The 22,928-nt window shown below is 35.8% G+C and overlaps 1 protein-coding gene across 1 annotated transcript in view; it reads left to right on the forward strand.

Moving 5' to 3' along the window:
- Window positions 1–22,928, forward strand: part of GALNTL6 (polypeptide N-acetylgalactosaminyltransferase like 6) — a 442,009-nt gene that overhangs the window by 168,756 nt on the left and 250,325 nt on the right. Inside the window, exon 3 of the mRNA XM_065634412.1 lies at window positions 17,573–17,711. Within this exon, the coding sequence (XP_065490484.1) occupies window positions 17,573–17,711 (139 nt within the window). The remainder of the gene's footprint in view (window positions 1–17,572; window positions 17,712–22,928) is intronic.

A 22,928-nucleotide genomic window follows, 5' to 3' on the forward strand; every position in this document is an offset into this window, starting at 1 on the left:
CAGAATGAAACTCTGTATTCTCAGGGTGGAATTCTAAAAGGAGGCAAAAGAATCAAGAGTGCTTTTGTACAGCAATAAAAAGTAGTGAACACCTGAGATTTGACTTCTGTGTCACCTAAGGAAAATGCATACTGGTGATTTTTTTTTTTTCCCCATCACTTCTGTTCAATAATTTTTGATAATAAAGTGCAGTAGAATAATTCCCCCAAACTTCTGTGGTTAATCCTTATCATTTTGAACAGTGCCTGTTCTCAAATTCAGAAGAACTTGTAAAAGCAGAGCCTGGTGCCAGAGTGCCTCTAGAAGATATGAGGCAGCATCATACAGATAGCAACATTAAATGTAATTCCCTATTGGTTATGAAAAAATTAGTTCTGTGGTGTTTATATGGATAAATGTAATGAAAGCTGTGCAGGAAAAGAAGCATATACTAAAATATTGATTTACTTATCCCATATTTCAGATGGGATTACGCACTGGGAATTCTGTCTGCGTTATATATTAAACAAATTTACTAAATTTAATTTAGGTCTCTGAACTTGCAATTCTGTTAGAAAGAATTTGAGAACTTGCAGTATAATTGGAATCGTAGTGGTAGCCAAGGTCTCAATAAACAGTCATAACCTAATTGTTTATAGCATTAATAATGAATATTCTTCATGGATTTTACAATGTATTGTTTTGTAAAAGGGAAAAATATTAATCAGTTTATCTTAATGCAAATCCGTTATGACTAAAAAATTCAAAAATGTAATGTTAATCATTGCTTGTCAAGGAGGTGGCATATAAAGCTTATATAATATGAAAGAGATGGTTACAATCTACTGCAGTTACATAAAGTGTTTCACATATTAAACCACATTTGCTCTGTGAATATAATGCGCTGTAGACTATGATTTGATTCTACCATTCTTACTCAGCCTCAGTGGTCTCGATATGCTATTGAAAACAGTGAGATCAGTTTGGAGCCAGGTGCCAAGCACATATAAGGGTATTATACTCTCAATTATTCATTTGGAAAGAGAGATTTTCCAGTGATGTCTACTCCAGAAGTTTAAGCCCTGATATCTAGAAAATACGGTGGGTTTGGGTTTTTGTTCCACTCCCCCCTGCCCCCACAAGTGCTTGAGTTTTTTCCTGGATGACTACAAACTTGCTTCCTCGGATTGTGAAATGGCATCTCGCAGTATTATTTAATTGGTGATTCGGGGTTAGTACACCCCCACACTGGACCTCAAGTTACAACCTAGTATTATATTGCTGCAGACGAAGCCAGGAACTGTAAGGCTGTGGCTGTGGAGCATTTGTCTCTGTCGGAAAAGGGTGCATGTGATAGAACTAACTCTTGTCACTTGAATCTGTATGTAAAAAGGAGTTCATGTGTGGCTGTAGTTGAGGGTCAAGTTTCCTTTTTAAAGCACAATGACTCTGGTCTCAGTACTCACAGCCAAGATTTGAGGTGCCTCTTGTGGTTGAAGTTAACTGGATTCTTCCTCTATTCTTCCCCGCCTTCCCTCACCTTTGAAAAGTCGTCCCAGTTACCACTTAAATGTAATTGGTAAGCTGTTTTATAAGGACTACCAGAGAGGTGAAGGAAGGGGGAACAGAGTTCACAATACTTTCCCTTTGACTTGTATTAATTAGAGCACTGAAAATGCACTCTACCCTTCTATATTGGCTTGTTGCTTTTATGATGACAGTCAGAAAGAAAATTTTATTTCCAGTAACTTGGCAAGAAATGTCTATACCGTAAACGAATGATACACATCTTAGCTTGAAAATAATGTCCAAATTTCAAGAAGCGCTCTGTTACAAAAATTATTAAAGTTGCTAGTCTTTAATCTTTCTCTATATTTTCATATGAGGGGGAAAGCATGGCGTCAAATCCTTAACAGACCAAACTTTCCTCTCTAGTACCCTCTCCCCTTGTATTTGAATGTTGATCTCAATGCTTACAGAATTTTAAAGCAAAAGAGAGGAAACAAACAAGCCAAAGCAAAAATAAAATTTGAAGAAAACACCAAGAAGCAGATGCCATCTGCCCAGTAACTTGTGATAGTCGTAAGAATATTATTACCCCTTCTGTACAGTGGTTAAGATCTGTCAGTGGATTCACATCAGCATTAGTGATGAAGTGCTGATGTTGGTATATGTATTAATTTGTAATACTTGGGGGTTTAATAGAGTTGCTGCCTGGAAGTGAGTGAAAAAGAAAGGAAACTTGACTTTAGAAGTTGGGGTTTTGTTCTTTTTTTGGGGGGAAAGAAGCGTAGGGGGCATGTGAGAGGAGGTCTCAGCTCAAAACTGTCTTTTAATTTGTCACTTGCAGTCTAGGAGGGTGTTTTGGTTTTGGGCACTGTTACCACCCCATTGTCTTTCTTCTTTTGCTTAAACTTTTTCAGGACCATCTAAATGAAATTTAATAGGAGTTAACCCATAAATATTAGTTGTTTTTTCACTGTTGTGGTAGGGGTTTTTTTTGTTTGTGTGGGGTTTTTGTAATTTGTTTGTTTGCTGTTCCTAAAGAGGAATATATTTCATACAAATTCTGGAAAATAAATTTTATCCGGATAGTCTACAACATGTGGCGCATTGTAGAGAGAGTTGAAATGAACGAACAGCTGAGAGACCTTCGGACTGGACTTGTCTTTGTGCAGAAGGAGGGGGAGAGCTCTACGGACCATCTAAACTGAGTTGCTTGTCTCTTGTGGTAGGTGTAAAAATGATCAGATTTGTCAGTTCAGGGCAATTACTGCTTGATTCAGTGGCACAAAGAAACGTCATTTTCTTTTGTATTTCAGTTTCCAGTTGTTGCTTGTTTTGCTACAAAAATCCCAGTTCAAAGAAGGGAGAAATGAATCATGACTGAACTGTGGCAAAAGAGCTGGAACAAGTGCTTGACAGCAATTAGAGCGTATCAACACCATACGTTTCAATTCAGAAGAAATGGCAAAAGGGAATTTTTCCTTACTACTTTTGTATCATCTTTTAAGTTTCAAACATAGATTGAGCTGCTGTGAACTAGCTTTAAAGACTCTTTATTTTAAAGATTTAAGGAAGTCATTCCTTTAACCTGAATCCAGGTCAAAAGACCCATAAGAGGAACCTCAGCTTAAAAGGTTTGCCAAAAAATTGACTAAGGCTCCTTTTTTGGTCTAGTCTACATAATGCTTGAGGGAATTTGCTGCAGCCAGTGCCACATATTACCTGCGCTCTAGTCAGTAACCTTGTGTGTTACAGACATCTTCAGTTAGAATAATCACAATGGTAATCACAAGCACACCATTCCAAAGAAATTGGAAAGCTCTTTACACTCCAAAATTCGTCAGTTTCTTTCCTTAACATAGCAATTATTAAGGTTCTTCAAAGATGATATATATTGCTATATGAGACTATCTTTGTGCTTCTATTTGACTTGATGTTGTAAACTTAGTTTTTTCATCTATTCATCTTTTAGCCTCTTGGTCTTCAAAGATCGAGAAGATTATTTTGGATTTAACAATCATTCCTAAAAAACGAAAACCACACCAAACTAACAAACCAAAAAACCCAATAAATTGTGCTTACTTTCCTGTCATAGATTTTTCTTTTGAGGGTATTAATTAAGTTTGGAATTACAAAAGCCTAATATAGTTGTCTCAGTGCAGTTTATGACTTACATGTGTAAGGTGACTTTCTTCCTGTTTTCGTCAAACAAGCTGACAGAGAAAAACTATTGAACTGGTGAAACAATTGGTCTGACATCCAATCAATATGTGTGAAAAGGCAGAGGTGTATGATTGTTTTGCTATAATTTGCCTTATAGACACTAGCTCATTAAGTGATGCTCAGTAATCACTGCTTCTCAAGGAACACAGCTACCTTTTGGCTATTGTTATGTGACACGAAGTCATCCGCTTGCAGTAGAGTGGTATCTGGAAGAATCTATCCTCCTTCTAACAAAAAGAAAGTAAAAAAAAGGTACTACGTTTCTAGGAGTGGCATTTTGTTCTGCCAACCTGTGTGAAAGTTCCGCTGTCTACAAGCTTGAAACAAACTCTTTTTAGGCAATCTAAGAGGCCTGCAGGTTGACATGTGATTACTAAGACTTGCCAGGAAATTCAATGGGAAAACAAAGTGACTTTAATTCTCAGTTTAAAAAACAAAACCACAACCAAACCAAAAAACCCACAAAAATTAAAAAAAAACAAAACAAAGCAAGATATTTTAAATTGCATTATCAGTATTCTTAAAACGTGGACACAGTCTCACTTTGGGTATTTGTCAGTTAATTTACTCTTAAAAGAGGTTTATGTTTTTAAATGATAGCTAAAGTAATTTCAGGTTACCCTGACAATTACTTCTGTTTTACATGCTGATAAACTGGATAACATTTATGTGTTTTGGAAACTTTGGTGAAAGTATATGAGGCTACTGATACTTCTAGTTGGTTTTTTCTTGCATTGTTGTTCCTTGGCAGATTACAGAAGGTGAGACCTATCCTGAAGCACAGTAGGTACTCGTGTATAAATGGCGGAAGGAATAGTCTCCAGAAAACAGGACAGCAGACACTAAAAAGATGCCAATTCCCTTGTGCTTCCAGGTCTGCTTTCCTGCTCTTTTGAAGGAAAGGCTGTTCTATTTGTTGAATACTTCAAGTCACGTCAGGGATTTTTTTAGTTGAGAGGCTAATCTAATTTTAATATCGTCATGCAAAAATTAAGAGAAACCTCTAAATAAATAACGTTAGTTTATTTGTTTTTTTCAAGATATTTTGTTCTCATCTTTTGCTAAAGCAGTTTTACTGGGAAGAAATCCAAACCTCACATGCTTCAGAAAGAAGAGTGAGAGCTGCGAGCTGCTAAAGTTCTAGAGGGCTGACCTTTTAATTAACTGCTATTAATTAGTAAGTTAAGCAAGTTACTAACATACTGCCACTTCAATATGATATTTCAATTACTTTTTTTTCTCCCAGATTATACAACCATCAACTTTTGTTTAAAGTTTATAATAAACGGTGATGCAATGTTTTGATCTGGTGTTTGTTTGTTTGTCGTTGTTCCTCCCTCTCCCCCCCCTCCCCCCCCCCTTGTTTTTTGGTTGGTTGTTTTTTTATTTGTTTGGTTTGTTTTTCCTGAGGAATCTGAAGTTTTACATGGAAGTTGTGAAACCCTGAGCATTTCTTGGCAATATCGTATCCTTAAGTAACATTTTTTCATTTTGTATCTGTTTTATTTAGTGGATGATAATTAAACATCTCAAAAACAATAATAAAGATGATGATAAAAGGACAGATTCTTGGCTACAATTTTGGCCTGCTGGTATAGCTCATATCATTTGAGGGAAACGTAATCTCATAGTTGTAAAAACTTAGTTCAGGAGCTAAATTCCTGTTTTGAGAAAGCCCTTTAGTGATGATCTTTGAGTGTGGCTGTCTCGCTGAGCACCTTGATGGAGAACAGTTCATGTTTTCAAATATTTCATGGTCAAATTATGCAAATGAAAGGGGAAATAGAGAAGAGAAGAAATGGATCAGAAGATTTCTCATTGCTTAGTGTAAAACCTGAATGTACCTGAATTTTTTTATTAATTTATTCTTAGCAAAGACTTCTAAAGGCATTGAAGGCATATTGAAGAGTAGATTCTTTCCACAAACTTGAGTGTATTTCATGCATTTTCACAGAACATCTGTGGATGATTAATATTGTAAAGGAAGTGAGCTCATTAATAGTGATTTTGGAAAATGTATTCTAAAAATATAACTAAAACAAAAGAATCAAAACTTGGTAATTAGAATGAATGTATCTTGATATAACAAGAATGTAACCTTATATAGAAAGTCGTCTTCTATGTGAAGTGACAATTCTTAATCTAGTCCAAGGCCTCTGTCATAATTTCTCTAAACTGTAACAATATACAGTGAGGCTTTTATCTACTTTGAAGATGTAGGTTTACTAATTTTAAAAGTACAGGAAAAAATTAATTGAACATGTGCAGAAACACTTTCTGTAAGTTAAAGCATATAAAATGAATGCAGAGATGAATTAATGGCAGTAAAATAGACAAGCCAAGTGGGTTTTTTTCGTTTTTAAAATATGAGAAACAGTAATTTCTTTCTGCTTTTCTAGCTTCAAATATACTTCACAAACTAAAAGGTGGAATTTCTCACAATGCTTCTAAAACAAAGCCTACAACTGAAATCAATTTATCCTTTATGTCCTGTTCTTCTGTTACCTGGGGTTATAGAAAGCTAGCACAGAGTGGATACTTGCTCCCTTAGCATGTGAGCTAAAGATCCCTTCCTTCTTCTCAAAGATTGGATTTATTGAGGGGCTTTTAATCATACAGACAAAAGTAGAATTGAGAATTACTATGTGCTGCGTAAATATGTCCTGAATCTGCATAATGGAATTTAGCCTTTTTGTGCATTCTCAGTGAGAAAAAAAATTCAGGGAGTTGCTTCATATACATTTCAAAGTTAAAGCTATGTGCATGCAAGAATTTTTGGTTTGGTACTTGAAACTTTTTTCTGTTTATGATAAAATCAGAAAGTATTGTCTTAGTTCACTTGGATGTCCTTTGATAATGTTAGTTAGGTTTCGTCATTTATATATTATTTTGAAAAACAGAGATTGTAATTTTAGGTTTGGTTAGCTGAATATATATATAGTTTGCTTCTTTTAATCCGAGCATCAACAAAATTAAAGAAATTAAGATATTTTTTGGCTGAATCCAAACATCAGTTTTCAGCAAATTAACTTTTTTTTAAAATTTCCCAATAGCCATATTGCGGGTCTCTGCTGAATTATGCATAAATGTGGGTCTAGGGATGAATATTTATTTCCGTAGGTGATGAGTTGTCCTTTTGAATAGAAAATATTTTAAACTAATTAGTTGAAAAACTGTTCATTTTGATGAGTGAAGGTGTTTTTCTGAGTCTCCACATCTGCCTCTGCTTGATTCCACAGCACCTATTGACTAGAAATTTCAGTCAGCTTTAGTACAGGAAATTTAATCAAATTTGTGTCAGGCATTTGAAAAATAGTTGGCATTAATTAGACTCCTGCTATTCAGAAACAGGTGAATCAATAGCAAGGGCTGTGTAGAACTGTGCTCAGAGAAGGTCAAACATTAAGTTTAGTTCTTACCACAAGAATGTCAGTTAGTTGTAAGGCTCTTTCAAATGAACAATGTGCTTTAAACCACAAAATGAATGATAGAAGGCAGTATTAGTGATTGCACCATTAGTGGTCTCTTTTAAGAGGAGGGAAAGGCAGTCACTAGGAAGTGCAGCAGCAGTATCTGCAGCAGTATATGTAGTATTGATGCAGTTTCTGAAAAGTAATGTGTCCGATTTGCCGAAAGAAAACATGAAAAGGAGAAGAGTCTTGAGATTCAAAATGTTGCTTTGGGTGTGGTAGAAAAAATGTTTTAAGTAAATGTTTTAAGTAAAGCGGAAGGACTTAAGTAGACTCATCCCAGGAACATGACGTACCTTGAGTTTCAGTTGTTTATCTGTCATAACTGCACCTTGCTATCTCTTAACATGTTGGTACAGTTCCCTGGGCTTATATTGCTTGTCTTGAGGATAATTCTAGCATCTCTGAATTTGTGCGGGTGGGAGTGCCTGGTTTTTTTTATTAAACCATCAAGCCAGGTAATTATATGCATACTTGGCTTCAGTTTCATATTAAACTAATTATCATCTAAGAAATACGATGCTGTATTTTATAATGCATAGATACAAGTGGACCTGAAAAAGCAATAAAATATGTGTATACTGAGGAAGTTACCTTCTTGGCCCTGAGTGTGCAAACTCTGCTTGCTTATCAGCAGTTTTCTCAGCTTTACAGAAGGAAGAAGGATGGCCTTGTCACTGAGTCACTGTGTTGCAGTTCCAGTGGCATAGTTCTCGTTCCTGGGTCTGCCTCAGACTTTAACTGTGAATATTTAATATCTCCATATGTAGGAATTTATTTATTTGTTTCTGGTAAAGGGTCTTACAGGCTCAATGTAAATTTGCTGGGAGCTGTGATAGCTCATGTATTCTTTCTCTATAGGATACAAGTCATGGAGTTGTGCTTTTAGTGCAAGAGTGACTAGGCAATTGCACACAGTTGACTCATACATAACTAAATTAGTTTTTACAGTTTGTTCCATCTTCTTTGTGCAACAGCCACAAATCCAGCTTCTAGAGCTAGTTTAGGTTGAATTCATGAAAGAAAAAAAATAAAGAGCTTCTATCAATAAATTTGCTCCACGGAACTTCCTGTTTATTTTCCTGTGATGATATGCGGTAGATGACATATGGCCATAATACATCTTATAATGAAGAAAAAAGAAGAGGAGGGAAAAGTCTCATGTTAATTACAGCTTTTAGAGCTCTATCATTTTGTATTTCTGGGTTTTCTAAAACTGTACCTATGCAACTGTAATTTTGTGTTAACTTTGTGGAGCTGTTTAGTTCCTTTATATACCATGTTAGTAACACTTTAGTTTGAGCTTTTCCGAGAGGTGACCTTAGACTCAGGCATTAATTATAGAAGACCCACTGGTACTAGAGACTATTAGAATACTGTTCTTGATGTAGTTTGTGTGAATTAATCTATTTAAGCACCGATACAAACACTTTACCGTTATTATTAGATTTTTTCCAGATAATCTCATTCCATTTTGGTCCTTTTTATCCTGACAGGTAGTTCAGTTACTAAAACACACTGTGAAGCCTTTTTGGTTGAGTTCTGTTTCCCACGTGCTTGTTCATTCAGTTGATTAATGGTCTATGGCCAGTCTGTTCTAATGTTACATGAAAAAAGCATTCTGGTGGCTGTGGCATTGGTGATAAGTAGTTAGACTAAATAGAAGATGTACTGGGCATCCCTTGGCTACAGAGTTTTTATTAGATTCAGCTCAGTCCACAGAATGCTACTGAGGATATTGCTGCTCTGCTGTAGTGATAGAGCAACTCATATCAAAACAACATGTATTGCTGCTTATCTGTCATTGTACACTGCAGCGTTCTTAAATGTACTGGACATACCAAATAGTATGGACGTTTTTTTCATTCCTTTTTGTTCTCCAGGTGTATTACAGTGGAGAAGTGGGTAGAATGAGTCTTTCTATCCACCAGCCCATTGTAGTCCTTGCAGCAAGTGTTAAAAGCCTTAGAGGTTTTTTTAAATATTTATTTTTGTGAAGCATTTGTTCAAGCCTTCAGACAATTTACTTTTCAGAGTTTCTACACAGTCACACTTCTGCTGAAACACAACAATGCCACTGCTTAACCTCATGATGTATTTTTAAGCAATCATTTCCCCCACACACACTGTATTTTTACTTTGCAATGCATACGTTGAAAGTTCAGATGTTGTATTTTTACTGTTTCAAATGGATGCAAAAGGTGAGAAATATACTACTCTAATGTTCCATACAGCACAGGCTATAAGATTTAGGAATTAATTATTGATTGAGAAAATGCACATATTTGAGATAAAGCACAGCGTCTTGATTTAAAATAATCAAAATGAAATGAGTGGTATAAAAGTTCCCATAAGTGGAGGTGTATTGTTCCAACTGTTAGCTGTATAATGCACTTTCTTCTAAGATACAACTGCCAACAGTAAGGCCTGGGATGACATTTAAAATGATGTATAGTAAAATGCCTAAATACCTGTGAGAATTAATCTGAAGAGCGTGGAGCTCATTTTTTTTCTTCTTGGCAATTAATTGGCTCAGCAAACAAATTTTTTTTAAAGATAAATAACATAGAAAGGCTCATTCCCTAAGTATGACAATAATTATTTTGTAGTCCTCTTTGGCAAGGCAACAGCTAGGCCAGCTGATTGTTCCCCTGCTCCTGAACTAAAACCTCTCTTACTTTTGGGAACTGTGGAGTCCTACGATGCAACAAGGCCCAGTTCAGGTTACCAGAGCTTTGGTGTTGCTACCTGAGGCTTCTGCCACTCTGCCAGCCATTGCTGTTTCTTGCCCCACTTGTTATGCTGCTTCATTCTTCTGCTTGTCACTGTTACTGCTTATCAGATTGGATATTACGAAAAATTTATTCTCAGAAAGGGTTGTGAACCACTGGAACAGGCTGCCCAGGGAAGTGGTTGAGTCACCATCCCTGGAGTGTTTAAAAGACATGTAGATGAGGTTCTTAGGGACATGGTTTAGTGCTAGAGTTAGGTTATGGCTGGAGTTGATGACCTTAAGGGTCTCTTCCAACCAAAATGATTCTATGATCTTTTAGCTGCCCTGGCTCACCACTGTGTCTTTTGGAGCAGATGCTGTTGATTCAGCGTTTCAAGAAGAGTGCGTGAAGGCCTACTGTGCCCTGAGTGTATATGGACTGCTGATAATCAGCTTCTCCCACTTCATGAACTCTTCAAATCTCATGCCATTTTTTTCCTTGCAGTCCGACACAGAAGTTATGATCTTAGAGTAACATGAAGTCAGTCCAGGCCTAGTTAGTCTGTTGAAATCTGGAAATTATGTCTAATGCAGTTTAAAAGTTGCATTTTACAGTTATTATTTTTCACTTTTTTGTAAAAAGAAATGTATATCGATATTTCTTGAACTACTTATGTGAAATAAGTACATTTTAGAGGTTCCCATTTGTCCCTCTTCTCTCCTCTCCAGGAAATGCTCTTCCTTTATCTACTTCCTACCCAGGATGGGATTTCTTTTTGTTGAGGATTGGGAGAATGCATTGCCACTATAAGCATAGATCACGTTTCTGTGATAGAAATCAAGTTCCTTTCATTTTTATCTCTTGTGAATTATAAGCAAACAATATTCTAAATATCCAACTATAGGACAATATGAATGTACCCTTTTAAATTTTTTAAGGAGCATATTCTTCTCTCTTGTCTGTTGGTTTTTTGTTGGAGTTTGGTTTTTTTCAACTCTGGATGTGAGCAGGGAGTCAAAAAACAAAATTTAAAGTTATATCTTTTTCTCCCTTTTTCTGCCAACCTATGCTATTTGTATAAAGCCATTCCTGAAGAGAAAAGCGATTTAGTTCATATTTCTCCTGCCAACCATCATGTTACTGTAGCAGCAATCTGGAAAAGACAAGGCCTCATATTCACTCCCAATAACATTTCTAGACAACTTACTGAGGACTACATGGTCCTTGAAAAGAAATGCTGTATATGCTACTGGATTCCGAAGGTTAATGAGAAATTTGAATGTTTTCCACCAGAAAACTGGAGTGAATTTTGGTTTGTTTATTTTCTGTATTAGTTTGATATTAGAATGATTAAAAGTTCTGTTATATATTTACAAAGAAATCATTTATTCTTGCTTGAAAATGTGTTATTCAGGATTTACTTGACAGAGTTTTTATTTTTCCCAATTGCATAAATAAGATTTGATTACAGCTGTGTATGTAATGCTAAGGAAAAGCCTTTTTTATTGCCTCAGACCTTGACAGAGTTATGTAATAAATAATTAAAAGTATTGTAAATCTTATTGCAATGGCTTTCCAAATTGTTACTTGATAGACTAGCAATTAAAAAAAAAAAGGGGGGGGGTGGTATTTTTGATCCTTTTTCCATTGATGTAAAATCAATTAAGTTGCTTTCCTATAAATTAGGCTTATGATGTACAAGTAGTGGGATACTCTGAGAAGTTTGGGAAAAACAGAAGAGACTCATGATAAATATATTTTGGTTTCTGATGCAAGTTTGCTTGACTGAGGAAAAATATAATTCCAGCAACTTAACCCCAGTCCTCCTCCTGTTTAGTATAGAGTTCATAGAAATTTAAGGTTGGGATCAACCTCAATAGATGACCAAAGTGGTATTGAACATGTCTCTGAGGCACAGTATCATTTCTTTCTTGACTACTTATGGATTCCACAGTTCCCTGGATTGCCTATCTCATTGTTTCACTACTCATGCCATTAGAAAAATGTTATTTTCTATCTGAAAAGCCATAACATATATATATATACATATGTTACTTGGATATTCCTATTTGATGTGAAGGCAATTACTTTCATTTGAGGCATATGCAGTTTTAATTTTCTCTCTATATAACAAATCAGCAAAGAAAATTCCTTCATGCATTTACTGAATTAAAGTTTTCATACTTTTTAGATGAAATTAATATAAGCATTCAAAACCAAAAGAAGCATTTGTTCAAAGCAAGCAGTTCCTTTCCTAGTATGAAAGGAGAAACTTATTTGATAAAACAACTTTCCTCCGTTTTCCCAATAACTAGTTTGTACTAGTCCCTGACCTGACTCTTGAACTAATTTCAGATTAAAAATGTTCACCTAAATGTCTTCTGAAGGTTTGAAAAATACAAAATTTGCAGACAGGATGAGAACTCCACCAAGTGTAGATACTCCAAGAGAAGCTGAGACATCTACTGTCAAAAAAAAAAAAATTAAAAAATCCTATTTTGTGCATTTATCAAGTAACCACTCTGTTCTAGATAACTTGACCAGTATTTTAGCAGATGTGCTACACCCCACCCTCCTGTCTGTGAGGATAAGGAATGTTGAGGAAAAAAAATTGTTTTGTTTGTATTCAAGTGGAAATTCACTTCCCAAAAAAGCAGAATGTGATAGCAGTCTGAATTGATAAACTGTTACATTTATTAATTAAAATAAATGAAGTCCATCTCCACAGCACAGGAAGGCAAACTTGTATACAGCTGTGCATTAAGAAAATTCAGAAATTATGTAAAAGACAGTACAGGTGGTTCTAAACAGTTTTTGCTCTCTGACTTACCAATTGCACTCTGACTCCCTCATCAGGGAATGTAAAATATTATTGTTTAGAAATGTATGTGGCAAGAAAGTGGAAGATGGTGTCTGACTAAATGTTTTTATTCAGCTGATGATCTTTATTTCCTCTTTAATTTCTTACCCTTTTTTTTTTTTTGAAGATGATATGTGACTACATTCATTTTGAATTTGTATTCCTCTGTCTACCTTCGCTAAGAAATAAAATCACTCTCCCCTCATGGAACTTCCATTCTGTATTGAAATATTGTTCTAGTACAACGTTAGATATCTGTTCTTCCCGTAGAACTTTCATGAGAGAGGATGGGCTCTGAGTTTGTGCGATGTACACAGACAATGTTGTACTGGATTCTGGATGGAATATTTAGGGGTAGTAGACAAAATTCCTAATATACTGTAAAAAAAAAAAAGGCAGAATTATCTTATCCAAAATAATAAGATGCACTGTAAGTAAGAAGACTTACTTATTTGTAGGGTCATGTATTAAAATAAACTCCTTTTATTTAGTAAAGCGTTTAGCACATAAAGAATTCTTGTTCCTTAATACAAATGTTATTGGATTAAGGGATGCTTGAAAGCTTGAATTAAAGAGTGTGCTTAAACATTTTTACGAATTATAGTCTTGACTTGCTGCGACTGTGAACTCTAGCCTGAGTAAACTAATAGCAGTGAGTATAAACAGTAAATAATTCAGATTTGTACACAGTTCTTCCCCACAGACACTGAGTGGCTTATGTTCTTTATCCACTTAATTTCCTATGTTAAGCAGTTAAGCAATTGCTTAACTTCCTTTAACTTATGTGCCAAAGCCAATCTTTTTTTACCATGCCTATTGAATTATAAATAATGTTCATCTGAATTATAAAAACAGCCCCCCAAAACAAAACCCAAGAGACCCTATTGCAATGTGTTTTGTTGTTTATAATTCTAAGCAAGGTCCCCTATCCATTGCATGCAGAAGTGGTGCAGAACTCCTGTTGCATGTTCAAATTGTTTTACAGCTGATATATTTTGCCAGCAATACCCCTGTTCTCTTTATAATTATCATAGCTGGCAACTGTATCAACATGGCTGATCCAGAGCCATTATTCTGCTATTACACATTTGTACTGAGCATACAGAATATTTTTTTGTCTCACCCTAGTCCTCTTCCCTTCATGCCATCTTCTGAACAAGAGCGTTTATTCTCCTGCTGTATCTGTATTTAATACGAGCAGAAGATGCTTTAACTGAGGTGTCCTTGAACTATCTCAAGTTGTCAGGCATAAAACTTAAGACCTTTAGGGCTAGGTACAGAGTGTTTTGTTTCCTAGGAGACAGTAACATCCCTGAGTGGGGCTAAAAAAGCCCTACAGAGCATCTGGTATTTGGGCAAGCCAGTACTTTAGCTGGATGGCTATAATATCTTTCTTTACCAATTTTTCAGCTGAGTATCTATGGAGAAGCATTTTGAGATTGTATGTTAAAACCCTTACAATAACATAACACTAAACAATGTAGAGATGTTAACTCCAAAATCATCACAGTGTTTTAAGAAAAAAAAAAAAAAGCACAAACCACTAACATATTTTCAAGATGTTGCTTACGTTGAGTACCGAGTTAAAAATCAGTGTAATAACTCTGTAATCACAAAGGTTTGACAGCACTGTAAGAATTAAACAGTGCTGTTAGGATTCCTATGCAGTGGAGCGCTCTAATGGGATTTTGGGGCCTCAGGTTGAATATATTTGTGTCATTCTCGTACTTTTGGGTTCTTCCTCTCCTTTGCTCCCTCCTTGAAAAATCAAAATCCAGGTAACTGAACTAAAACATCTGATTTTCCTTAGTTTCTGGGGTTATTCATGCTGCAATTGTAAACCAGCCTCAGAAAGAGTTAGTATCAAGTCTTAGTTCTGGGTTGGTGTCATGCATCACATTTGGGTGAGCCCCCTTTTAAGCCCAAAGAGGCCAAAAATTCACCCTTGGGCTTTTTCACTCTCTCTGTTCTCTACAATACTTTATAGCCTTGACACACTTTCTGAATTGCTATTTTGCCCTCAGGTAGAACAAACAGTATAGGAGGTCTTATATCTGTCTATTGCTAGGTTTAAAGTAGCCTTCCGTAGGCAGTAATGGGACATTAAACTCCTTCATGCTCTTTTGCACCAGAATTTTACTCCTCTTGCATTGTGAAGTTTCCCCTTGTCACCCTGGCATTTTAGGTAAACTTCTGGATAGTCCAGCTCAAAACCAGCCTGCAATGACGGCAATTACTGTCAGTTATCTAGGAAAGCAAAGCAGTAGCAAGGGAGCGTTTTAATGTGCTTATGATAATATGTAATGCTGAGGAGACTCATATATGGCAATTTTCTGTTGAGAAAGAGAAACCCTTCAGGCCTATTGATTATTGGGAAGTATTGTACCTCTTTTTTAAATACTTTTCTTCTAAGCTCTCTATTTCTGTCTTCTCGCAGTCACTCATAGGGTTATGGTCTCTTATTACCTGAGCTCCTTTGGACAAATTAACCAACTGCTTTCAGCTGGGTCTGGTAGATGACCACCTCATCCCAAGCTAATCAGGAGGAGCTGCAGGGTGAGAGAGAGCATGCAAACAAGAAAGCTGGGAGAAACATCTTTTATTTTAAAGCCTACAAGCTTTTGTTAATGTTCTGTTTATTTTAGTACAGTGTTAGGAAACAGTCATGCTTCACAACTAGTGCACTTCGTGGCCCAACTTACTGTATAAGTGCAAAAGCAATTTATATACTGCAATTGGTCAAGTACTTCTGTAGCACAATATGAGAAAGTTCAACGCATTCATGAGTCAGTCTAGATAATACCCATAGTATCTATTATCTTGGCTTATGCACAGTGATAGTGCTCCACAGTCAGCAAGGAAGAACAGAAGACTATTTTAAAAGTACTTATCTTCAGTTTCACTAGCAAGGGACAATATGGAGAAACTATAGTACTATGAAAAATATTCATCTCCTTTAAGAAAAACAAAGGAAAGAATCCACCTTTCTTTGTACAGGATGAATAGCTGGAATATACGAAAGTTATATTGTAAAAACAGCGAGTAGCAATAGTATATCTTATATAGGTCATTTATTCTGGAATTTCCATTGTATTAGTAACTACCTGGATAAATCATTCTTAATAAAAGCAAATTAGTTACTTTGGGTCTACTTAGAATATGTGCAAAAGAGAGAGGCTAAAATTTCTATGTCTTGGGGGTTGAATGACATTAGCTTATTGTTACCGTATCATGAAACAGATTTGATACAATTGTACTATTGAATTTAAGTAGTACTCTGACTCATCAGCTGCTCCTTTAATTATATAGTTCCCATATGTAGTATGAAATCATAGATTCACATAAAAACTTAGTCTGAGATTTTGTAACATATTAGTGTGTTATGTACATCGGTTTGAAAATAAAAGTTACAAGATACCTGTTAGTAATGAAGCAGCATAAACAATGTTTCCCTTGTAACATTAATTATTTAAGTTAAGAATTTAAAGGAAATTATAATTATATGCACAAAGTTTAGAATAAAAAAATATTTTATTTCTAAAAAAATCTAAAATTGAGTAACTACAGCATTTTTAGTTGCATATTCTATGCTTTTAATGTTTTGTGTGTGTGCAATATGACACAGAGCATTGATAGAGGCTCTAAGGATACCGCTGGATGTTTCAGCTTGCAGTTGCTTTCCTGTTCATCCTCTCCTGCAGCTGCTCATGATTAGCTGAGGATTGGGTGGCCTTGGTCACTTATCAAATCCAGCTGGAAAGTTGGTTAATTTCTCTAAAAGAGCTCAGGTAAAATGAGGTATTTTCTTATGAGTGGGCTCAGAGGGAGAGGGACAGAGAGGTTGTAAGCTGATCAATTAGATGTAGAGAGAAGTGTATCTTCTTGAGAACCTGAGTAGGTGAGAAGTGCTTAGAAACTCTGAAGAGTTCACCCTCAACAAGAATGAGAAGGATAAAAACAGTTGAGAAGAAATGAAGCGTTTATGTTCTCATTTTCTTTGAAGTGTTTTTGTTTGTTCTCTGCTCTCTGACTGGAAGCGATAGAGGTATAGTTGCCTGAGGTAGGTACTAAGCAAGCCAAGTACTGACGATGAGAACTAACTTGGGAATAAAAAGTTGGAATAGAAAGCCTGTGCTTTGCCAGGGAACAAACAGATGATTTCTTTAGAGAATGAAAGTGGCTAGTTTCCGAAACCAAATCAGCAGTGTTGAGACATTAGAAATACTGACTGTATCTGGCTGGTGACTTGGAGTGCAAGGGTGTTCAAGGAGCCCTGAGCAAAACATTTGGTTTCCTTACTACGTGCTCTGGAAGGCTTGGCACTGTAAACTTCAATGCTAAAGTTCTGTTGTGATTTGTTGTGAGGGTTGTTTGTTTGTTTGTAATGCTGAGTGGGGAGGAGTGCTCTGCCTGCTGAAATATAGAGTAACTGAGTAATCAGGTTCCTTGTATCAATCAAAAGGAGTATTGCTGGAACCGATCCATTTGTTCTTAGTTTTGCTATGAAAGCTTGATTCTGATGCAAAAAGGTCTTAGCTTAATTTACAGTCCACATCTTTATGTATAAAATGGCTTTAAGCTGATCGTGTGTCTGAGAGGAAAGCTAGATGGACCAGGTGAATTCAGAGGGACTTTTGTACCTACTTTGTTATTTTTGTGTTAAAAGTAACAAGAGTGTTGCTAAAGACATTGCTGAAAATTCTTTAGAGGTGTTCCAGACCCAATGTACCAACTGAATTCCAGTCAAACTGTTATTTTTGTCTTTGTAGTCCATTCTGTGCTATCAGTTCGAGGAAAATAATTGTTTTGTTTCATTGTAGGGAAAGGTGAACATGGAAAGCCGTACCCTCTTACTGAGGAAGACCATGATGATTCTGCTTATAGGGAAAATGGCTTCAACATATTTGTTAGCAACAACATAGCACTGGAGCGATCCCTGCCAGACATCCGACATCCTAAGTACGTATTTTTTTTTCCTGGACTACTTGATTTTAAGTTTTTGTATAGCTCTAAAGAACCTGTTTTCCTCAAAGGTCAAATATGAGCCCTCAACCAAAAAAAAGTGACCATTTCAAATGGAAAACTTATCACTTTTGTTAAATCACTATTGTCTTTTAAACTAACCTCTCGTCTTATTAGTAGCACAGTAAGACTATAAAAGGTGTCTTAATTAAAGAATTATTTTCATGGCATTTCTGGGCAGTGATTTGTTAGGCAGTGATAAATCACATTTTGCATAGTTTTTCAGATTCTCATTTGGTAATAGCTGCAGACCTTTGGGCTGGAGGGCAGGGTGACAAGTTGCATAAAAATTTTGGCTAAATATTTGGATCGGTGTCTCAAAAAATTTCTTTTGGTTTTGTTACATAAAAAGTGAAAACAATCCAAGAGCTGCAGCTTATAAGGTGCTGAAACTACAGCTGATTTATGCAGCATAGAATTAGGTAAAAACAGAATGAGCAATGATGAAATACATATGCAGAATTTTGGGGGGTGATTGAATGCTGGTCATGTTTCTTAATAGCGGTAATATCCTACAGAGAAATAGGATAAAGGTTATTCTGGGAAATAACCACTTAGCTAAGAATGATAATGTGGTTCTCAGCAAACATAGCTTTCGTTTCATGTTGTGTAGGTTTTGGTTCCCTTATATGAAGAGTAAAGCTTTCTATCTGTAACAGGAAAGGGCATGTATGCCATTCTAGGCTTCAGAATCTAGACCTTTACAATCATTCTGAGTTCTAAAGGGAGGGATGATTTAGTTTGTCTCTTTATATGGTGTTTTTTCCCTCTTTTAATTGGGTGTTAAGCAATTAGTATATGGTGGAAAGGTACCAGTGTGTGACAAAACTAATTGTCTCCATGACTAGGTTTGTATTTTTCTTCAGATACGATTCTTTGTATTACCTGGTGTTTCAAGTTGAGACATCTGCTCATCCTATATAATTTTGCTGTGTGAATTAGTTTGAAATTCTTCAGAGAACTGAACAGAACTTGAGAGCTTGACAGAAGTTCTTGGTGCAGAGGAAGAGAAATATCATGGCAACTAATGCCTTGTTCTATCAAACGTAGAACTGTCCTTTTCAAAGAATGAACAGTGTATAAATGTTTGCATAGTAAGATTTTAAAAAATAATTCACAGTGGCTGAATTAACAAAAAAAAAATCTTTAGTTGGAGGTGTTACTTATTTAATTGCCATGTTGCATTGTTGTGAGAAAACACTGTTTATCTGTTAATTTGTATACAGTAGCATTGTTTGCATAGAATTAAGTCAAAGAAAAAACTTTTTTAAAATAAGTTGTATGTTTTATCTGCTTTGTTTGCCTTCTACTTTTCCAAGTTACCTGAGATTTTTTATAGAAATAGTGCTTACAAGAAGTTTGAAGTCTAATGCACAGCTGTACAGCATCAAAGCTGTGTTAAATTATGTTGTTGGCATTACAAATATGCTCATCAAGCAGCCTTCTCTACTAGCAGAACTGCAGAGGACAATTACTAAGTACAAAAGAAAGCTGAAATGTTTATCCTTCATTTGTATTTTTGCAAGTTGTTCTTCCGGCAGTTTGTTTCTCACCCGCTACTGTCTGCACAGTTGATGACATTTCCATGTGTGTTCCCAGAAGCAATGTGAGCGATGTGTTGTCAGAAGTGACATATTGGGAACAAGTCAGTGTCACACTAGCCTTTCTCTGCCCACTTCCCCCTGCACAAATCCATTAGTGACTTTCACCTAAGCGTGTTGTTAGGGGAACTTGAATCCTTAGGTATCTGCATCATTTTCATGTTCCAATCCAGCTGGTTTCCTGTGCTGGTCAGTGAAATCTTGTATAGTTGATGTTTTAGTAGTGTCCTGAGTAAACTGGCTTCCATCATATCCTTCCAACCTTCCTTATGTTAAACACTTGTAGGACAAGTAGTCCATTAGTTAATTGACTGTGTCACTTCTAAATGTAAAGATAAAAGAAGTTCTTGCGCTAAATTTGTGTATTAAGTAGTGCACTGATTAAATTAACAAAGCTGGGCTCTGTACTTCCGGTAGTTACATCTTGGAGCAAGTCCGTCTTGAACTTCCAGGACACACAGAAGTCTGACAGTGTGTTCTGACCTACTGGCTGAAACAAACCCATCTCTCGGCTTCTGTGTGTTTAAAAAGGATGCAGGCCAGTCTCAGACTGCACCTCACTTGGGCAATGTCTCCTCTCTTCAGAAGCATGTGTGAAATGTGGAGAAGTTCATACCTCGTAAGGTTGCTTTCAGAGAAAAGCGTATCACTCCTATGCCAGAAAACAGGGTTCTTACTGAAATAAAATGAGAGTAGGTAATTCAAGGGAGGTATAGCAGGCAAGATCTAGTTTGGTCAGCTTCTGAGTATTATAGAGGGCTTTTGCTTTGGAGCTTCTAGCTGCCCTTCAGCTTTTAATTCTCTTCTTTTGCATGTTTGTGGGAGATACTATTATTATAGACTTTGAAGTTTTGTTCTATCTCTGTTTAGTGTATATCATTTGCACAGGGGCTTGTCTGTGCTGAAGACTATTTTCATGAAACTCTTGTCTAGGTTTTATTTTAAAGAACCAAATAGAATAGTTTTATATCCATCAGTAGATAAAATCCACAAAATGAACCTTCAAATACAACAAACAAAATTGCTATATTTCTCTGAAATAACTTCATTGAAAATACTTTATTCCAAAGTCTTAGACCGAAGGAATTTTGAGTCCCAATTCTAAGCGTTTGGCTTTCTGGGAAGTATGCAAATATAGCAGATAACCAAAACTTGCTCTTTTTAATCTAAATGAACTTTCTCCTTCTTGGTCTCCTTGGAAATTGGGCTCAGGATTTGCAAAATACATCTTCTGGGAAGGAACTGGGTGCAACTAAAAAAAATGCTTAGATGATTAAGCTATGAGAAATTCAGGTTTTCTTTCTTTTTATAATGTTCTTGGTTTTTTTTCTTTAAGTGTGATCTCTTAAAATCACTTCAGCAAGATGTATTCAGATTGATGCTTCTTTCCTTTTAAAGACATTAAAATGTATGTGCTGTAAAAATCCCCAGAGAAATGAAACAGTTAACTTCTGTTTTAAGGCTGCTTAACAACTTCCCTGTGTCTTAAATATGTTTCTATTGCATTCCTCTAATATCTCCTATGTCGTATTCTGTGTGTCGTAGCTACACTTGAAGGATATTTTTTTTATTTCTGAGACGTCTCTGATGTCTTGTTTCTGTCTCACTCTTATGCAAAATTCTTATCACAGTGGATGCTCTTGCCAAGTGATATTAGCTAATCCTCTGTTCTTTGCTTATAATCACCTGTAACTTCAAGGTTAAAAACCAAACCAACCAAACAAAATACCTAACCAAACAAAAAACCACAACTTTAATTCCAGGTAAAAATCTGAAACACGATTATCATCTCAGTTCATTGAGTTTCAGGACTGATTTAGTGAAAATAAGAGTACTGGTCACCTAAAGTCTAAGGCAATATTATGAGTTTTGGGTAGTATTGAGAGCTGGCAATGGAATTACTATTTAAGAGTTAGAAGTTTTATACCAATACCAAAAAAATTTCAAAATAATGATGGTTTTATTTTTATTTTTTCACCTGCCTCATGCCACTTTCTGTAGACTGCAATACAACATATTCATTTTGTACTGAAATTCTTAACGTTTACATTGGATGCCCAACTTGATTTTTGTGGTGTCTGGTTTTTAGCCCTTATGGGCTGGAGTCAGTGGTTCCAAGTGTTGACTGTTGGTCTTGCTGTTGCTGTGTGAGGTGGTGGCCTTTCACTGTCACTCCCAGAAGCTTCCTTTTCAGAAGTCTGAGCTGTGCTCATTTTTCTCATATGTTAAATTTTTCAAAGGCCTCAGAAGAAATGCATTTTCATATTCAAAGGAATACAGGTGTTTCGCTAAAGGCTGTGAGATCATCTGTGTCCTGAACACTAATGATATTTTCTTTTTTAATAATAAAAAAGCAAATTTCACTCTACCTGTTCTGCATAAATGAAACTCTCCAACTCTCTCTCTTTATCAGTAGCAGAAGCTGAGAGAATGCTTGAATGGTTCTCTCTCAAAATATTTGAATTCAGTATGGTTGCTGTCCCTTGTATTTTTGAAAGAGGCTAAAATGAATATGCAATGGGATTTCTTAGAAGGGTTTTTTTGGGTTTTTTTGTTTGTCTGTATGTTTGGAGTAGTTGCAGAGTTACTGTTAATCCTTAAGTGTGTTTTAGTAAACTTTGCAGGAAGACTAGAATTACTAGATTCATATGGGAAAGGGGTATATTATATGAATGTTATAGTTATACAATCATGCAGTAGTTCATATCTGAATCCTCTAAAAATTTTCAGTTATTGGATTGAATGTATTTAATTACTTTGTTTTTATAAATAGAGAGCATTTGTCACAGTTTAAGCTATGTCTATTGTTCTTAAAAATACAATTTAAAAATCCATCTTTAATCCAGTACTCCAAGACAGAGTCTGATAGTTTCCCTCAGCATTCTATGATCTTAAAGATGGGCTTTGGGTGTCTTGCTTCAAGACACTGGAAGAAAAATTATTTAATATAATTTAAGTAGGCTGAATTTCGCAATATTTAATACAGGTCATGGAAGTAATTAGTTGCTTGGTTTGATGTTTTATTGTTTGTTTGGGGTTTTTTGGGTTTTTTTGTTTTTTTTTTTTTTTTATTATGTGTTGAATAAGCTAAGAGAGTAAAAAGTTTCTATCTAGTTCTCTTTCACTTTGGGAAATCAGCAATATCTTTATACGCATGTACATGCTGCATTCCTTTGTACTGCTCTTTACTAGTATAACCTTAACCTCATCTGGCTACAGAGCAATTGGTTAAACTCAAATTTTGCTTTAGGTAGGGTAGTGAGGAAGGTGGAGGTTCTCATTTTGACTGCTTTTCAAAGCGTTTTGTGTAGTTACTAAGTACTGTTGTGAAGGTGGAAAATCCTGTGGTCCAAAACAGGGTAGGCAATGTCCCTGTTTCTCAGCCTCCCCAGATTGTTCTCTGCAGTTGCTTCAGGGCATCTAGTTCAAAGCGCAGCTCCTCAAAACAGGATGAGTGATATTTTATCCTCAAGAAAACTTGTGGCCTTTTGTCTCTGTCATACCTGCTGTCAGTTCCTCTGCAAGATATGTATTAATAGTAACAAATAACATG

The sequence above is a fragment of the Caloenas nicobarica genome, chromosome 4 (genome assembly GCF_036013445.1).
Source record: "Caloenas nicobarica isolate bCalNic1 chromosome 4, bCalNic1.hap1, whole genome shotgun sequence".
NCBI lineage: Eukaryota > Metazoa > Chordata > Aves > Columbiformes > Columbidae > Caloenas > Caloenas nicobarica.